This window comes from Seriola lalandi, unplaced genomic scaffold (genome assembly GCF_002814215.2).
Source record: "Seriola lalandi dorsalis isolate HSWRI2012SDOR001 ecotype SW California unplaced genomic scaffold, Sedor1 jcf7180002050658, whole genome shotgun sequence".
In the NCBI taxonomy this organism is placed as follows: domain Eukaryota; kingdom Metazoa; phylum Chordata; class Actinopteri; order Carangiformes; family Carangidae; genus Seriola; species Seriola lalandi.
Window position 1 is genome coordinate 16,999 of NW_019521211.1, and position 20,668 is coordinate 37,666.

A 20,668-nucleotide genomic window follows, 5' to 3' on the forward strand; every position below is an offset into this window, starting at 1 on the left:
CTTGTGTGTGTGTGTACTATTTAACAGTAGACCTCAGTCTGTGTCTGCATTTCCCACAATAAATTCCCATGGGGGTGTAAATGCGTCCAATGCAGGTATACATTAGGACATCACAATTATCTAACATACGTAAGGAGAAGTCTGACGGTATCCCTGTGACCATATCCATGGCAACCAGCCCAGGAAGATCTCTGTCAGGTACAGGATTGTCTGACGATGTCTGGTTATAAATATAAAGCTGTAAACTTTCATGTAGGGTGAAATGTGAATGTCAAGCTGCATGTTTTGTTCAACCAGTCTAAAACTCAAAAGATATGCAGTTCACTGTCATACATGACATTTTAATTAATTCTTTTGGCATATTATGGCATTTTAAAAATGACTAACCATTAATCGATCATCAAAATAGTTTCCAATTAATTATATGTCAATTGATCAATCCTCAATCCTGCTGCTACAAGACAATTTGCACCTCAGTGAGAACATACATTCGTAGCATGTGTGAAATACTACTACTACTAAAGTGCAGTTAGTTCCCTGCTTAAATCTAAGATCATTGACATGCAGTACATCCATAAATTATAAATAGTGTAAAAACATCTTATAAACTAGCAGGTGCTCTGTTTTATCAAGGCTACGTCTAGTTTTTATATTATCATCAGTATGTTCATTCACTGTATTATCTTCACTATCTATTTGTTTTATCTCTATCTATAAGCAGTTCTTTGTTGACCCAGTTTCACCACAGGTTCATTAAAGTTTCATCTAATCTGATCTGATCTAATCATGGTTTCTATACAGTAAGTTGTAGAGACTTAAAGGGGAAAGGTAAAACCTTGGATCACGGAGAGATCTTTGTGCATGATCTGGGGTTTTATGAATCCTAGGGGATTGGTTTAGCTCTTGATTTACCAGACAATTTACCTTCCAACCCACATTCATGGTCATGAGCTTTATGTAGTGACTGAAAAAATTATACTGCAAATACAAGAGAGATGAAATTAGTTTTTTGTGTTTTTATGGGCTCCCAGCTCAGACACATGATTGGTAGAAAAAGAATGGATGGGTGAATGGATGCATCACAACCAGAGACAACCAGAGGGATCATAAAGATTTGCAGAGACCTGTCTTCCCATCCCATCGAATTAGCAACACACATTGACTTTCCTGCAATGACCATGGTGGATGCAGACAGTTGTGCGTGATTGTATCATAGCATGCAAAGAATGAAACTGCTGTAGGTGTCAAAAGCCCTCCATAACATGATGAAGTCAGCATGAAGTCAGAGATGACTTACACGAGAGAACTGTAGGAATAAATCTCACACCATCAGCCCACCACTGCCTACTTCTAAACCTTAATGCATGGTTCAGTATTGGCATTTCTCAGTGGTGAAAAAGCAGATGTGAATGGAGTATGAATGATACTAAAGGGCTGTATATACCCCTGGTAGTTGTGAGCTGTGCTGATTTGACATGATGGATAGTAGTTCTGCAGCCACAGCATTTGTAACCCAGAACTGGTAATGTGTTGAACTGGGTCAGGGTGTGTAGTGACAGGGAATCAGGGAGGAGAGTATGAGAAAGAACAGGGTAGAGGAAAAATAAAACTAGTATCAAAAACAGAAAGAAAAAAAAAAGCAAACTGCTTTTTAAGACTGGTAGAACAGAAAACATGTAAATTTCTTAAATTTTACATGCCTCATTGGCATCGACACTGAGGTCATTTTTAGCTGTTTTATGAAATATACTTCTGGGATTCACTGCGCTCTGTGGTCACTGAAATAAAAATGTATTTTTAACCAAGATCAGGGGGACACAGGGCAGAGCAACAGGGAGAGATGGGGATCCCGGGACTGTTTGCAAGGGTCAGATCCTTTTGTAACAGGGTAAACCCCCCTTTCCTGCTGATTCTCTATCAAATATTCACCACCTCCTGCAGAGCTAACATTTAAACACCAACAGCTAGCAGAGAGGGGAGGGCGGAGGGAGGCAGGGAGAGCTGGATGGGGGCTGGGGAGGTTGAGGACATTCATAATCCAGAGCAAAGAGAATGCCTGCTCCTATAACCAATCCTCTATTTTGGGAAATGCCTGTCGGACCCTGCTGTGTCCCCGAACAGGAACTCCGGACTACGGCTATAGCATCAAAAGACGATGCTTTTAGAGCAGCATTTGGCCATTTTATGTCTTAAAGGCCACAAAACACAACTTCATTGTATATCTGAGAGAGAGAGGGCAGATGTGGATGTTCTTTGGGGGAATAAATGGACTACTGAGACTCTTGAATTCGGGCCAAAGAGCCAAGTCTATTATTAGCTCCATCTAAATGCTGCCAACTGGAGCGCATGCATGTGTGTGTGTGAAACACATCAGCCATCAAAAAAAAAAAAAAACATTAAATCCAAAGAGCAATGTGTGCATGTCCTTGCTCTGATACAGATTAGATGAGCGCACACATGCACACACATACTCTTAATGAGATTTAAACATTCAATTCCATTATTTTGGCAGGGGGTGTGGTGTTAAAGGGTTGGGGTTGACATCTGACATCCTGAAACAAGCATGTGCGCTTGTGCTCCCATAACACTTTCCATCTATTCAGGCTCTCCTCCGGAGGCTGAATGTGTGTCAGAGATGAATTTTGCATATGTATGAGGAGGAGGAGGAGGAGGAGGAGGAGGAGGAGGAGGATGAAGGAACTTAAGGGGGGGGGCAGGAAAGTGGAGCATCATGACCAGGAGTTTCTATTGATCCACACAGGAGAGGATGAACCTGCACAGCTGCTTCATCTTCACCCTGACCTTTACATGCATACAAATGCACAGTCCAAGCACACCACTGCAGCTTCAGCTCATCAGTTATGTAATGCTGACACTGTTTACTAGTCTGGTTCAAAATAATTACAGTTTGTATGCTAAACAAACATCACATAAAAAAAGTAATGGCATTCTGAGGACCTTTAAAGTTTGGCTCATCACACAAACACAAACCTTTCTGTATGTACGGTAAACAATCTTTCCAGATCATCACAGTTCCAATGGAAAATGTGTGTAGTTTGAGCGCCCTGGTGGCCTTGGGGTTTAAGACGCTGCCCATAAACAACAACAACACGAGCTGAAATCCAGCTGGAGGCCTTCCATCTCTCTCTCTCTCTTCCCTCATTTCCTGTCATCTCTCTACTGGCAACTCTATAATAAAAGGTATAAAATGCAACCAAAATATTTTCAAAAACTGCTTCATTAAAGCAATTTGTAACTAAACCATGTTTTTCCTTGGAGCTTAAAGATCTAACTGCATATGTTGCCCGTTCGCCCCTGATGCAAGCAGGAGCAGTATGACAACTATTCACTGTAGCTATCAAAAACTTCAGTATTAGAATGATTTCCCTACTTAGAGATAAACAGGCTGTTTTCATATGAATTTGAATAAGCTACATCAAACTTTGTGTTCCTTTATGTAATAACTGAAACGAATCTATTTTATCCACCCAGTAATGTGTTGATCAGGGTCCATATACAACCGTCTGTCATAATCCTGTTTTATCTGTACAGTGTGCAGTATGATTACTTCTACAAAGTTGTGTCTGTTGTGAACTATGCTTCTGCTGTCTTTGGTGGTGCTACCTACAAACAGGGTCAGAAAAGACAGACGCTGGCAGTGCGAGTGTATATGTGCACATTTCTTACCTCGCCATAGTCGGTTGTGACCACAAGGGTTCCATCTCCACAGGAGTTTACAGTGGCAGGAACGAGCTGCTCCTTCTCCCTGACCCAGACACGGGCCCCCTGGATCACACAAACACACACACAGATTGAAGTTAGGCAGTGTACAAAAAAAGGAGTATTTGGTTACGTAAAGTCATGAACCCTCCGGTGACCATGGGAAGCAGCTGAGCTGAAACATCTTGGATGTCTCCGCAGAGTTTAAAATACATGATTATATCCTCATGCTTCTAGACCTGAAATGATCATTTTCCCACTGATATATCACCATCATTACATTTCATAAAACCTTGGTAACCATCTCAGTTTAAAAACATGTAGACATGAGCTTGTGGTAACTGACAACGCACCATGAGGTGTCCAGTTGCTGTAGAAGAGAACAGTTAAGATAAAAGGTAGAGAAAAGAACAATGTTGTTTCTAGAGCTGCAACTTCAGTTTCTCAAATTCAGGATTAATCGATTAAATGAGAGAATAATCAACAGATTAATCAATGATAAAAATAATCATTAGGTGCAGCCCAAGTGAATTATCTTATTTTAATGCTAATACGTATGAGACTACAAAAAAATAGTTTGTGTTAATGCTGACAATCTCTGGCAAGTTACAGTAGTTTCATCTGCTACATGCAACACAGTAAACTATTGTACAGTGAGAGTGTGCATGGCTGCACAGACAGATGTCACAGATGTGTTTAATGGGAGACAAAGTCTTTAACATCTGGATTTTCTATTAAGGTAAAGCAACAGTGTGTGTGTGCGTGTGTGTGTGTGTGTGTGTGTGTGTGTGTCTTGTCATAGAGGAAGTGTGCTCTTCCTGGACCTTTCCACACAGACAAAACCCTCTTTCACACAGTCACTGACCTCTGACCTCCAACCCCTAAAAAGGGGCAAAGCATAACAGGAGGGAGAGAAGAAGGGACAGAGGAAGAGACATGACCAAAAGAAGAATGAGGAGTATTAAATTACAATAAACAAAATCAGCTTCATATTCAAAGCTGTAATTCATCATAATAAAGATTAATATTAATCTTGTTTAGATGATCTGTTAATGCATTACACCTTCTGTTTGCTTGGGAGCATGAAAACATTGCAGGATACTAAATATTATTTTGAAGGGAAAATCATTGTATTAACATATCAATGTCTTCAAAGTGATAAATAAAGTAAAGTGTGGAAGGACTCAATTGTCACACTTTACTTAAAGACCCATATTTATCATAAGCTTTAATGTATATTAACATTTAATAAATGGTTTATAATAAAAAATAATAATGTAGCTGTGAGCAGAAATGAGTGTTTGAGGAGGTTTGAGCCCTGAAAAGATACCAGATGTGTGCGTCTGAATGAAGTGAGCAGCAGAGGAGGGATGGACATGAATTGTTTCAGCAACAGATGGTCCCACACCCCGAAGCACCCCCAGACAACCTTTAACTCTCTCATTTTCCTGTCCTTCTCTCTCTTTTTTAGTCTTTTTCTGTCTTTTTCTTGCACTCAGTCTGACACACACACACACTGATGATAATAGAAAACCAGTCGTGCCCCAGGATATGGAGTTAACCAGGCAGAAATCATTCACACACATACAGTATCTATATATACATGCTGCTGGGTAGCTCAAGGTAAGGCTTAGGGGAGAGAATGTCTGAAAGCTTTTGGATACAGACTTTAACGCTGCTGCCTTTTTCCAAACATAAACTCGTGTCTTCAAACCTTTGCATCAGAGGTACAAACCTTTCACTGATTACATTCCTTAAACTCAAACCTTAGCTTTAATTTGGAGTCCCACATGCCTTAACATGCCCTAATCTTAGCACTTAACCTAAATTACATATATACTATGGCCACATGTGGTATTTACAGGATAATAGTACTGTTGCTTTAACATTATTATGTGATTTGACTTGAGTGAACTAAATGAGGTATGGCGTCTTTGCTTTTTCTTCCTCAATTTTGTGATAAAACCACTGTCCTGGAGATATTTTCAGATTCTTCAAAGACTCTTTTAACAATCTGGTTAAAAAAATATTCAGTCTGGTGCTCGATAAAAAAGACTGTTTCCCAAGTTATGCCTCTTTTTCCAAATAAAAATGATAGCTGGAAATTGTACAGGTTGAGTCAAAATTAAAAATGTATTAAAAGTTATATTGGTATATGTTTCTCTACAATATTTTATATTTTTTTACAAAATAACACATTAATATTTTGCTTATGTTACAAAAGGCTGTGTGAATTTGCAAACGGTCACAACAAAACAGGATCATTTTTATCATGCAGCAAAATACAGAATATTTTTCATCAGATCGTTATTGGTCTTTGAGGAATCAGGAAATACCTTCAGAATAGCAGTAAGTGTTGTTAAACAAAAAAAGGTTGTCATATGTTTATTTGTAGGACTATTAAAGGTTCAGTTCTGTGATTCAAATTTAGTGGTAAAACATGTGCAGCACAAACCGAGGCTAATCTAAAACATAGTGCAACAGTAGCACGTGTGGAGAAGAGCCATTAAGTCAAAGAACTGACTCAGTAATGTCAGTAACCCAGAAACATCTGTTTAACATAAACCCCAGAGAGAGTACTGATTTGTGCAAGGATGTGTTTTATGCTCATAGTTCAACTTCTCATTTGTAAGAGAAATTATGTTTTTTCTTCACATTCTAAAATCTGGTTTATAAAAAGTATTGGAAAAACAAGCACAAAATAGAATAATCTAAATAGAAACACCATCCCAAAGAACACTAACGCACTCTGGCCTAATGGGATATCATTGGGTTTATTGTAGTAACTCTGGCAGTGTGCACTATAAGACATAACAGGGTCTAACTGTGTCACACACAAACAAACAGACACATTCATGCTGAAATTACAGATATACGAATGTGCAAAAGCGACAGTCCGACCAAATAAATATGTATACATATATATAAACAAAACAAAATCATAGACAAACTAACATTCATATACATCATTTTAACCAAAATATCCCCTCTGTGAAAACTGTCATGAAATTAGTTCACATTATTATTATTCTGATGTTGTTGTGTTTTGGTGCCACAAATGAAGTTGTTTCATGAAGGACATAAAAGTGTTTCTGAGTCTGAGCTTTGCATTGCACTGCATGTTACATTTAATGCTAATTCACTCTAATCTTTGCATGAACGAGCCTCATACATCTAGAATCACTCTGGCAACTGAAAAATTCAAGAGCCTCCTCTGCTCTCTCTCTCTCTCTGTCCCTCTCTCTCTGTTGTTCTCTCCTCAGCAACTCTCTATATATAGCCCCCTCATCGCTCCTCTAGATCCTCTCTCTCTCTTACTCTTGGCCTGTTTCGTCCATAAATCCAGCTCGTCTGCCCGTCAGATTCCAGCACACAGAGTGGTTAGAATAGTGATGATGCTGTGACTTGACCTGATGACCTCCCCGGCCTAAGGCTCTACGCTCAAAGCTCACCAGTACTTCACTACATCCTGTTTTAACTGATAAAAAAGACCCCTGACCCCACTTGAACCTCCAATACTGGTCCTTTATCACTGGCCCTGAAGCACACTCATGGCACATAAACACATAGCATATATAAACTCTTTTTCCTCTCCCTGGTTTCTTTTTACAGTCTCCATAAACCAGAGTATAATGAACCTTTGTGCCTTCTGTATCAGTCTCCCCTTTAAGTAAATGGGGCTCTAGTCTCAGATCGATGTACTTTGCCGGAGCCATGTGCAATCTCTGGGGCAGATACAGCGAAGGGGAGACAGAGGGTTATAAATGACCTGCCAGCATTACAACCTACACCCACCAACGCCCTCCTCCTCTTTGTGTCCTCCTCCCCTCCCCCCGTCTATTACTGGCCCAGACAGGCAGGAATGGCCATGCATGACAACAAACTCGGGGTCTTTCTCTGTATAAAATGTTTACGTCTTTCACTCTTTCCCTGCTCCGTGAAATCCAAACTGGACCACAGTCAAAACCCTCCAGCTCCGTCTATCATCTTTTCGTCAAGCTCCATTAAACCTCAACTGGCCTCAATTTTCGCATCACCCTCAAACATGACCTCTGACCTCACCTGCTCTCTTACCAGCAGGACTTAAAAAGAAAAACAAAACAACCAGCTCAAGAGATGCTATTTGCTGAATTTCTTTATGCAAGTTAAGCATGATTAATTAGCGCAGTTGTTCAATTGTCCATAGTCCAATGTAAGTACAGTATATGTAATTTCAAGTAAGCTACAAAGTACATTGCATGATTGATAACTTTATATTTTCTCTCAGACATTTATTCTTCCTCTATCAGACTGGTTGTTCAACCCAGGAAAACCCACCAGCTGTTCTGGAAACATCAGATTTATCAGTTTCGGGATAAATATAAGGCAGAACGATTACAGAATCATGCTTCATATAACCTTATATTTGAAATAGCTGTTTGAAGAGCCAATTGTGTGTGTTTACATGCACATAAGTATCCTGGTTTTGAGTCTTATCCTGGTCTTTATCACATTTAGGATATGGAACATAAGAAAAATGGTTATTCATCTCCCTATTTATATTATTCGAACAGTGTCTAGATTTCCGATCATCTGTATACACAGTCCATTTCATTCACTATGTGCTGCACCAACAAAAAAGGTTCAGAAACCTTGATAAGGTGTTTACATGTCAAGGTTTCTCGAAACCAGCCGGGGGCCTTATCCTGGATTTTGAAAGCAGGATATGACATTTACATACACAGCACATAACCTGGATAGTCATGTGCATGTAAACACACTCATTGGTTCTTTTGATGATCGTCAAATTAAAATTTCATGCTAGCAAGCTGTAGTCTGGTTTGTGGGACTACCAAAGAGCAACATATTTGACGAAATAAACAACCAAATTCACATTGAGGTTTTCATAGTGACCGTGTTTGATAATTGTTTGTTTGATTTTATGACAACGTAGATTATGAATGCAGTGTCTCTTGGCTCAAAAATCTTTGTCATCAGAAAATCCTTAAAAGCACAGGAACTTTTTATAAACAGGATCTGTTTGCAGATATCCCGACATGACAACAGAAGCCTCTAAATCTCTGTAATCTGATTTTCATACTGTACAAGAAAACAACAGCTTCCTGGAAAGGTTACTCTCAGTTAAATGCTACTAACAAATGCTCATAACAGAAATACACATGATAAAATTGTGAAAAACAGAAATTAAACAGACTGAAAAGTGGCAAACAAACAGTCTTTCGCATTTTAAATGATCACCATTAATTTAGTAAGTACTGTGATATGTAATATGATTCGACTTTTTTTTAAAAAGTGTATAATCTCATAATAATAATCTCAAAAATATAGTGTCTTTCCCCCATATGTATCAAGGCATGTGTGCAGAGGGAAAGCAGCGATGTTGATTACACCAAGAAGAAAAATGGAACAATTATTAAGAAAATCCTGAATATCTAATAATCTTTCATTACTGAACACACAATAGAAAGCATCCCCAGAGCATTGGCCCAGACCCCTGACCAGCTGCATGTGTGTGTGTGTGTGTGTGTGTGTGTGTGTGTGCTTGTCTGAAAAAGGCCTTGTTTCTGCTCGGGTGATTATGTGGACGGCCCGTGCCATTTGATTGAGGCATCGCCCTGGAGACAGCCTCCGATAGAGGACCCCTGCCTCTGAGAAACACTAATGGCTGAACAAACACTCGTGAATCCTAGACACAAACATATGGTCAATGTCTGCAGACACGCATACACACACACACATTACGAACTTCAAACTGCACATTCAACAGACACTCAACTGGACATCAATACACCTGATACTATCTCAAATACTCTGGAAGAGGAATAGGTGTTTGATCGAATGGGGGAAAAAAAGAGAAATTCATGTGAAGAAGAAAGAAATGCAAGAGGTTATAATAAACCCTCTGAGCAGCACTACTTCTTCAGGGCAGAATGGACGCTACAGTGACTCAGTATCACCAAGTGACAAGATGGTCCAGCCAGGCCGGGGCTAGCTGGTTAGCATGCTAACTTAACTAATAGAAGTGTGATAGAAAAAGAAGCAAACAAGAGCTAAAAGTGATGTTGGTTTACAAAGCTGGAGGCAGCTATTGGCAAGTAAAGGAATCAAGTTGATGCTGGACTCGCAAAAAGCTGTTAATGCTAATGTTGGCTATGTGGCAATAGAAAAACTTACACATTGCTCCTTCAAGTACTTTAACTTTAATAAAGTTTAGGGGAAAAATACACATACACACAAGCAAAACAATGGAGATGAAATGAGAGGACGTTTGTGGCCACAGCTTATTTTTTGTTTTTCTGCATTTTCAAAACATAAGAGCAACAAGGAGGGATAACGCGAGCTAATAACGTGCACAATCTGTGCAATGGCTGCTGTTCACCATCATAGCACACACACCATTGTGTTAGCATGTTAACAGTTTTGGTCTTAAACCAAAGTATGAATAAATTTAAGTTTCACCTGATGATGACATTAGAAAAGTCAGAGGATCGTATAATTCATCCTGAGGGGAACATGAAGGTGTGTACCAAATTTCATGTAAATCCACTGAGTAGCCGAATTGTTGACATATTTTACTCAAAACCACAAATGTGAACTAAAGCTAGAGAAAAGGATTGTCAAAGTCAGAGGGATTTTTCCTCTGGGGACTGTGGATGTCTGCACAAATTTCATGTCAATCCATATCATAGTTTATTGAAATATTTTATTCTGGACCAAAGTGGTGCAGTGACTGACATTTCCATCTCTACAGCCACATGGTTAGCTGGCTAAAAAGAAAAGAAGAAATGGAAAGGGAAAAGAAAAATAATAGAAGAAAGAAACATAAATGAATGACAGAGACAGAAAGAGAGAAAAGGACTGACACACAAGAACAGAGGCATATTTGACAACGTGGCTGGCATCGACTGACAGGAGAACAGAGGAGAGGAGACAGAGAGGACAGAGAAACAGAGAAGACGGAGACAATAGGGATGGTCCTATAAATGCTCAAAATGTACCAATGGTTAGAAGTAGAGGAAGTTGAAGAAGACACAAAATGACACAAGCGAGACACAAATGAATAAATGATGAAGGAAACAGCTGACCGGTCACCAGCTAATGGAAGATAACTAATGACCAGCATGGAGGTGGGAGGACACAATGGGATCTCTTGAGACTAAAGGTCAGGGGTGCATTAAGAGTTGACTTTGAATGTGTGTGCGTGTGTGTGTGTGTGTGTGTGTGTTTGTGTTTGTCTAGCTCCGGCTCTCAGCTTCAGCAAACTCATTAACTACAGTTACTAAAACCACAATGTTGAAGCAGCAAAACACAGTCAAAAATTAATAATCCAACGTGAGAATATCTTCTGAGTCCAGCTGCCTCTCTTCTTCACAATCAATGTTTTGGCACCTAAAGACAGAATAAAGATCATGTTGTGCTGCACCACATACCCCATTCAAATCCTGCCTGTGCTCTCCCTGTGATGGATGTGTGATGGTGGAGTGGATGTGGGTGTGGTACTAAGTGCTTATGTCAGTTAATCAGGCGAGAAAGCACAATTAATCAGGCGAGAGGAGGAGAGCAAATACAGTCCTTGTCCATCCTTAGTGAAGGGATAGTTTTTGTTATTGACGTTATACGGTTCCTTCAAGTAGAGTGACTGGAAACTTTCTAATCTCTTCAGGTCAATGAGGTTAGTGGGTGAAAGAGCTCTGACCAGCTGCATGCGATACATGTTGGGTACTTAATTTAAACTTCCACTTAAAGGTTTCTCTCTTTTTTCATTTTTCACACCACTATTTCTGTCATTTCTCATGTGAACAGTGTTAGTGTGCCACACTATGAATTGTCTTCTAGAGAGACTGTCTGAAAATGTGCACTGTTAACCTCATACTTAACCACTATCATGTCTCGCCTGTTTTGATGATGGCCGACTTTTTATCACACCTTCACCAAAACAGTTTAGATTTCCAGTCACACAATTTGCCATAAAAAACTAGTCCTTTCCTAGTATATCCTGGCCTTTACAGCAGGTTCGGCACAATACACCAGAGTGAATAGTTTGGGCAAGGTAAATACAATATTAATATTCAGACATCATATCTATATATCCAATATCCATTCTCCCAAAAAGGCCTATTTTCTGCCATGCTTAAGATTTTTACTCAAGTGCCAAAAGGATTGGACAGTAGATAATAAACTATGGAAACTTAGAGAAAAGTGACTTGACTTGACTTGCCATGCCATAATAACACGTCTCTTGTAAATGGAAGACCCCATAGGACGTGCACTGTGGAGTATTTGTGGTTATTTATTTTATGTTCAATTTAGTTGAACTTGCCACCAACGCATTGGACACTATGCACTGCATGGTGTCAAACTGGTCCTTCTGGCATGAACGTTAGAAGCATTGGCTGTCATGGAGGGTATTGCATGACATGTTTTTCTCTAACATTAACGTGACACAGTTTCCGAATGTATCTACTGTAGCGCAGCCCAGCCTGTGTTGGAAACCTAAATCGTGTCAGTAATACTCCATTAAAGGTGATAATACAATCACCTTTAATGGAACATTAAAAGCTTTCAGCAGATTATGGCTGCTGGAAGGACAACAACAACGTGTGTGTGTGTGTGTGTGTGTGTGTGTGTGTGTGTGTGTGTGTGTGTGTGTGCGAGTGTCACCTGTCCTATATGAGTCACATCTGTCAGTGAGAGAGTTTGCAGTCGAAATTCAACACTAAGTTAAAGAAAACATCTGGGGCTAAATAAAACCTGCTAAAAGTCACAAGTGAATATAAAGACATGGATTTTAGCCTCAAGCATTCATTCAGTATAATTATCTTTTAATCAAAGGTTTTATAAGGTGGCTCGCTATTATTTAGAGGAATGCTGCATTTCGAAATTGCGAACATCCCATTTGTGTTATTGCTTCACATAACAGAGGATCTTCCACAGACTTACATCGATTCCCTGACCTTTAATTATGACGAATAAATTAGCTGATGATTTCCTACATTTCCTTGAATTTGCAGCATTCAGCTGTGGGTTTTCACGTAGGTGAAGACAGTAATAGTGAAGTTAAGTTTTTCCAGGAAGATGCACCTGATACTCAAAGTGTCTCACATTCTGCTGAGCAAAGAGTAAACCTCTGCTTCTTCTACAGTGGATTTCTACCTGAAAACATCTCACTCGTCAAACTTCATGTTAGCACCACCTGAAACACCAAAGCTTGTCAGTTGAAACCGTCAAATCAAGAACAACAGACACCCGGAGATGCGAGATACGTTGTTGCCTTTAAAGCTGCAACACTTAGTATCTCAACTGATTATTCGATCGCAAGAAAATTAATCAGCACCTATTATAATAACTGAATAAATGCTTTAGTAGATTTATAAACAAAACTGCCAAAGACTTCCTGTCCCAGCGTCTCAGATGTAAAAGCCTTTCCTTTGTCATGCATGATAGGAAACTATCACTAATCACTACTAAACTATAAACTTTCAACTGTCGGTTGGACTATTTTCTGACATTTTTTCTGATTATTTTCTTGATTAATCAATTGATTAATCAAGAAAATAATCAGAAGATTAAAATAATCATAAGTTGCAGCCCTAGCTGTATACATACAATATTTTAACAGAATTAAATGTCTTTATCTTAAACCTCATGATTCCATGACCTAAACTAACAATTAACACTAAAATGGCTTCTTTTCAAAGCATTACCAAACCAACAAAATGTCGTCGTCTTTCTACATTTGACTAATGTAACACATAAACCCCTACACATACACATACACATACACACACACACACACACACACACACACACACACACACACACACACACACACACAGAACCCATCAGGTCAAAGCTCACAGTTACTGTAGATACAGAAGTGCCAAGAGTCTTATGTGCAAAAGCGCAGCGTGTTCCCTATTTGGCTGCGTTACTGTTATTCTGGAATATCTGAGGCTTTAGACTGATAACCTTTTAACCTGTCCTGAATTCCAAAACAAACACATGAATGATTTATCCAAAGTAAACCAGATCAGAGTCTACCGCTAAATTACAAGCAGGGATAAAGGCAGCAGATAGAAGCAGCTGTTAATGTTGTTTTGTATCTGTGTGTGTTTGTGTGTGTGTGTGTGTGTATGTGTGTGTATGTGTGTGTGTGTGTGTGTGTGTATGTGTGTGTGCATGTGCATGTAATTGCAAGTGTGTGTTTGTACAGTTGAAATCCTCTTTAAGAGGCCAGTTTTGAACACTCTGCTAATTATCACATTCTCTCTCATCTTGGATTAAAACTACAGTCACACACCCCCACCCCCACCCCCAACCCTGGCAACAAGACTCCACGGCAACAGTGTGGAAACAGGGCACCATGGAAACAGCCTCTCTCCTCTAAGAACTGGTGGATGCTGGGAGATGGTGTTCAGGAGGATTGTGGGATATGCTGCGTGAATGTACAATAATGTATTTATTTATTTGTTTGTTTTATATACTCTATTTATATTTTTGTGTTGTTGTTTTCTTAGCCATAGTTTAAAAATAGAAAGCGTTGGATATTGTACAGATTTGAGACTAATTGTCCAGAAATTCAAAACAATCATACAAGTCAGGAAAGACAATTACAAATGAGCCAGTACAAGAAATTAGATATCATGCAGTGTACTAAAGAAAAAAATACTCATTCTTACTTTGCTGTTATCAAAATAATAATGACAATTTAAATTTTCGGTCAGGTTTCCCAGCTGCATCATAGCCTATTTAATAGAAGCATAGGATTCTGGGACATGATGCTTCATTCACACAGTGTAAAATAGCTTCAATGCAATTTGACTGAGGCGGAGCGGTAGTCTCACACCTACATGTGCAGAACAAGCAGGAGAGTGAGACGGGAAGAAAAGGAGAAGATGTGGAGGAGTGGAAAAACAGAGCTGGAAAAATGCCAGAAGGAGGAGAAGGACTGGCAGAGCAGCGCTGAGAGCGGTCGGTTGAGCGAGATGGAGAAGCACCAAGAGAATGGCCGCAGGGAGAGAGAGAGCTTCAGAGGGAAGGGAAAAGAGAAGAGAGTGAGAGAGGGAAGCAAAGCTGATGCAGCTCCTGAGCAGAACAAATGTGTTTGGAGCTGCTGAATATAGGTCACACATCTCCAGTGACTGTTACCTTCCCTCCAATGAACCAGCTTCCTACAGCATGCACCTTATATGAAATCCTGTATAATATGTACCACTATTGATGGGCACAGGCCCTACTAGCTACTTTTACCCCTCAGTCTTGTGTGTCAAAATGCATCACACAAAAGATGTTGATGATGATGTTTAAGCTGCAGAAAGTCAAGAAAATGGAAGCTGCTTTGATTTCGCCATCTTTGCATGAATGTTTCACAGCTTATATGCAAGCAGCTGTACAGAATGCATGCAGATGATTAATATTTTACTGCGGAGCAAGTTCTTTGCATGAAAAATCAACTTCTGTGTGAGAAAGCTTTCATTGCTCCATAACTGTTCTCAGTGTGGTATATAGTGGCCACTCAACAAATTGCGGACGTAAATAACAATTTACAGCCCGAGGGAGAGCAACAGAGCGAACAAGAGAAGAAGAGGAGTGTTGACCGGGGGAAAAGACAGGACAGAAAATGAGGCTGTAAACAGGCAGATATGATAAAGCAGCAGTGACAGCAGGTTTGAGATAATGTGTCACTGCATCGCCAAAGCTGTTCTCTCCACATTCACACCTGTCTGTCCCCTGGTTATCAGTTCATGGTGGCTGTGCACCTGCAATCCAGTCCAAACCTATCACACACACCAACACAAACACAAACTGTCACCCCCGAGACCAAATGTCATCTACCTCTCTTCCACACACACACACACACACACACACACACACACACACTCACACTCACACTCACACTCACACTCACACTGATTCAGGTGTTTAGGTGTTTAGAGCACAGAGTATTTCAATGCACAGCTCCTCGGTAAATGGGACAGTGATTACACTACGCTGCTGTCATCTGAACACAGAGTTGAGAAGGTCAGTAGTTTCCAGTACATGCGCAGCTTCTCTTATGGTAAATGCAAACCACATTTAAAAGAGGTCCTCCTTATGCTATAAGAAAGAAAGAAAAGGAAGTAGAAATAAAAAACCATCTCTGCATTGTTGCTATTATTTGCCCTGCTATACATTATATATCCATTGCATTTGCCAATTTTATGTCTTTGCGAGCCAAAGAGAATTTTCTGCCCTGAACAATTCAGTTCTGTGCTATTCAGTTCTAATATTCAGTGTAGAAAACACTAGACCTCACTGCAAGGTCTATTGCGAGGTCTATTAAGTAGCTGTTGTGGTTTCAATATTTCAATCATATCACACAATCCACATCAGCAGATGGAGTTTTCACATTTGTCGTAGTGGATGTTTAAATTTCTATTGTGAGCATTGTGCATGTGAAGGACTTCTCATCTATTTTACTCTGCGCTCTGTTTACTTTCATTCTATTCAATTATGTAAAGTGCTTAAATGTTATTACAGTGCAGTACTGAGTTTTGGTAATGCCCTAATTGTGATTCTAAATACAGCTAACAATGTCGGAAAAAGAGCTGACATTTTGACTAGAGAAATTAAACCATAGGCCATAGGGGTCAGTTACGCCACCTGTTTTTAAGTTGAAAGTGTTAATTAAGTGGAGATCACAACATTACAACAGATTGCACCACAGAAACTATTTTTTATGTAGAGATTAGCTGTTACTAAATATAGTTTTGCAGGAATGAGTCCTAAATCCCAGAAATTAGTTAGCATTTTTGCACTTCTTCACCCCATGGAAGTTTTGATTAAATGCCGGAAATAAGGTCTATGATTCACACAAAATATTATGAAATACAGTCATACACATATATGACCTGGCACTTGAGATTCTAAATTACATTTCAAATTGTTGCATTAATGCCAGTAAATGTGAGTTGTGACTCCGATGTAGTTAACTCAACCAAATGACAAGCTAACGTTAGCTTGCAAAGAGATTACCTGTTTCAAGTGAAGTTTAGATAATAGGGAATATGTTTGACACCTCTGTCCTGACACTTACAGGTATAGGTAAAAGGTATAGACCTGTTAGGCTGTTAGGCTACCTTTGATCTCAAACAAATCTAAGAGATTCCCCAAACTTAGTCCTGCAATCGGCTCACTTCCTTGCCATGTTTGAAGTAAAATATGAAAGAAAATATGACATCATAACAGGAATTTCATCCCAGGATCACATTTAAACACTAATTTTCTGCATTTTATGTTAATGTCCCTCTAGGTTTTTCTCATTGTTACAAACTGTATCTCCAGTAGCATCCTCTAATTTTTGACATGAATGTTGTTTTTTAGCTACTGTAACCAGAAAAGGATTGATTTTCACTTTATGTCACAACTACTACCATATTCCACTACGAACCAACATGGTTTGAAAATGAGGGGATTATACAATATTCTAAAGCCACCTGACATTTCATGCTTGGCTGGCTGGCCAACTATCATGTTTTCTGCCTGGGCTGAGAGAGAGACAGAGAGAGGGGTCAGCTGTTCACTCTTTCTGGTTTAAAGGATAGAGCGACAAATGGAGGAATGCAGCGGGGATATAAGGTTGAGGGATGGAGTGGTGAGGACAGCAGAGGAATGAAACTAAGTGGATGTTGGAGAGACACCTCCCAAGAGGACTGATTACTCAGCGGCCCACTGCATGAAGGCATATTTCTGGATATCAGGACTGTGAGCCTGAACATATAACTCAATAAGTAACTCCATTTTCAGGTCTCTCATACGCTTTCAGCGTCCGTGCTGTGTGGGGCTGCAGGGTTGCTGATGTGTTGGTCTGTGAATCAATATTATGATCAATATATTACAGACAGACTGGTGGGAAATGGAGCAAGAGAGATGATTGTAGCTTTTCACTGTTGCTGTATGATCATCCTAAAGGTTGTCATGTTTATGTCATGCCATCATTTACCTTTTTTTTTTTTTTTTTTTTTTTTTTTTTTTTTTTAAATTGTTAATGTCACACATAACTGCCACGACTCAATGCTGTATTACCCAGCAACAGCTAGAAAAAGAAAGGTATTGCATGGACACCAGTGCTCACCATGGCACTTACATATACCCACTCTACTACTCACACACACCAATAAATGGCATGACATCACTGCCGATGTGAGAGGCATTTAAACCCATATCAGATTAACTTAAGAGGGAGGGGGATAAGTAGCTTGGAGAGGACGGATATTGGCATCAAAAGCAGTGGACAAGACTATGTTTCATCAGATTGCATGTATGTATGCATGCGCGCGTGTGTGCGCACGCGCACACGTGCCACTAAATAGTGTGTGTGTGTGTGTGTGAGTGTGTGTGAGTGGTACCACAACACAAATGAAATGGAGGGAAAGGGGAAGAGGTAAGAGCTGGCTTGCATCTCCTGAAGTGGGTGAGAAAGGAATGGAAGAAGGAATATGAGAAGTAAACTGAAGGGAAAACTTGGACACCGCTCTGGATCTGACTGGAGAAAACATCAGTCTTGGTTTTTACAACTGTGAGAGTTGTTCTGTCAAATAAATCCCAGGATGCTGGAGGTGAAAGCCTACAGTGGATTTCTCCCAGCAGGATAGGCAGTGGAAGAATGTGGAGGAGAGTGAATTAATAACCACTGATTTACCTAATATTCAATTATGATGCCAGTTGTTAACCATTTATCTCCCTCCTGTCCCACCTATTCCATTCACACACGCACAAATATCCCTCATCCTTCTCCTCCTCCTCCTTCGACTCTCCAGATAGCCAGCCACCCTCCTTCTCCCCCTCCCCCTCCACCCCCTCCTCAATTCCCGCAGCCGTGTACCGGCCCATACCCACCCATGGATCCATCCCATTCACAGTGCAAGAAAGTAACAGAAATTGTGTCTTCGCAGCAGCATGGTGAGGGAGGGCTGTTGCTGAAGGCCAACACGGTCTGCCCTCTGTTAACAGATTGGCTTTAATCCGAGAGCCAGCTTTATGGATGCAAAAGCCCGTGTCAGCCCTCGTTTGGCCAATTTATCTGCGGCTCTGCTCTGAATTAATTCACCAAGCCGGCAACCAGGCCCTGATGCTCTGCAGTGATAATGAAAATAACAGGGGTTTAGTTTATTTCCAATCAATATATGGATGAACAAGCAATGAGACAGGCCTGTTCCTTGTGGTATTTGCAGGGGACGGTCAGGAATGGTTCCAGTCGACAGAAGCAAAGCAACACCTGCCCTGACCAAACCCGATGTGGATCATAAAGAAAACCCGTAAAAAGCATCTTGCAGCATATAGGCACATGCATCGGTGGAAATCCAGGCTATATCACGTCGTCAACGCTTAGTCTGTCATTAATGTTTAGCTCGATAACAGTGACACATATTCTCCGTGGCTTACCTCTGCAAAAAACGCGTCCATCCTCCCTACTCCTCCCAGACGACGCGCGCCCGGCCCCGCAGAGCGCAGACACCGGCTCCGGTTTCGTGTGCGCAAATCTCGCCAACGGAGGGGTGAGCGTGCTTGTCAAGATGGGGGAAAGGTAGCGTCGCCTCGGTGTTGGTGTATCCCATTCACCAGGCGTTTGTCTTCATCTCCGAGATATGCTCAATTGCTCAAACACGCCTCAGCAGCGGTCGGGCTCTATGCGCCAAAAAAACACAAGCCACATGAGAAAAATCCAATTGGAGTCTATGATGAAAAATTAAAAATGTCCACGCCAGGGAGTCGTCGGTGGAGCGCTAATTGAAGCGCCCCGGTTTTCCAGGTCTGCCTCGTTTCAGTGTTTCAGTGTGTGTGCATGTGTGGATGTATGTGTGTGAGCGTGTATGTGTGTGGGTGTGTGTGGGTGTGTGTGTGTGAGGCTGTGAGTAACTGTGGTGCGTGGGGTTGAGAGAGAGGACTAGTCCGGGGGCAGAATGAGCTCGACGCTGTCCACGGCACACACCGACGGGGCGGTGCAGACTCAGCCTCTTTTAACACAAAACTCACACATTCAGCTTGTACATGTAAGCTACACACAGGCAGATATAGAGCGGTATACTACAGGTTTGCAGCTTAAGTGCTGTGGTTAACGCTGGATTTTCTTTCTCCAGTCATAAAAAACAGTTGTGTTATCAGTGAGTCTATGTTTGGGGAAAAAAGAGGTTGCTTTGGTTTGGTGACTACCAGAAGAGATGAAAGAGCCTCTGTCCCACTTGGCCCAATTACAGGTGTTGATCCTGAAATGAACCAGACTGTCCAGCAGCAACATAATTTTTCATACAGCAGTGATCTCTGGCAAAAACTGCTAATAGCGGATTATACAAAGAGAAAATTAAGAAAGTAAGACAGCTGTCTCTCCTCTTGTCAAAATCACAAAAACAAACAAACAAACAAAACAAAAAAAAAACAGCTGCTTTTGGTAATAGATATTCAGCATCTTGCTCAAGGGCACTTCAGCCAGTCTTCTGATCTCATACCTCCATATCAAAGCCCCACTGCCCTAGGATCAAAAAGTCAAAGCCAATGCAGTGCAATGTTTTCACATGAGAAACATTCATGGTGCCCTTTTCTTAAAAGTTGTAATAGGTTTATAATAATTTACTAATGTCTTCTGTGACTTATCTTGTTGCATAATTTGCCCTTTTTGTTAGCTTTAATTCATCAGGAAAACTCATCCAATAGATCAGTTGACCTCTGATATTTTGGGCTGCTCAAAATTTCATTTATTAACAGATGATTAACATTTAGAACTGCACACTTGATCTTTGTTACACTGTATAAATTAATTATTAACACTGCAGATCAGATGGTTTAATGCTTTATTTATGACTGTTAAGTTGTTATTATTATTCGTTTATTATTCGTATTATTAATCGTATATACCTGAATTTAAAAGCATTAGTTAAAGATTTGTTAACAAATAATAAAGCCTTTAGTTACA

The 20,668-nt window shown here is 40.2% G+C and overlaps 1 protein-coding gene across 1 annotated transcript in view; it reads right to left on the reverse strand.

Moving 5' to 3' along the window:
- The window catches only part of myo10l1 (myosin X, like 1), a gene marked incomplete at its 3' end in the record, with an annotated part of 36,607 nt that extends 16,993 nt beyond the window's left edge, over window positions 1-19,614 (reverse strand). Inside the window, exons 1-2 of the mRNA XM_087171960.1 lie at window positions 19,144-19,614; window positions 3,688-3,786 (exon numbers count right to left, since the gene is read on the reverse strand). Of these exons, the coding sequence (XP_087028086.1) occupies window positions 3,688-3,786; window positions 19,144-19,164 (120 nt within the window). The remainder of the gene's footprint in view (window positions 1-3,687; window positions 3,787-19,143) is intronic.
- Window positions 19,615-20,668: the final 1,054 nt, after the last annotated feature.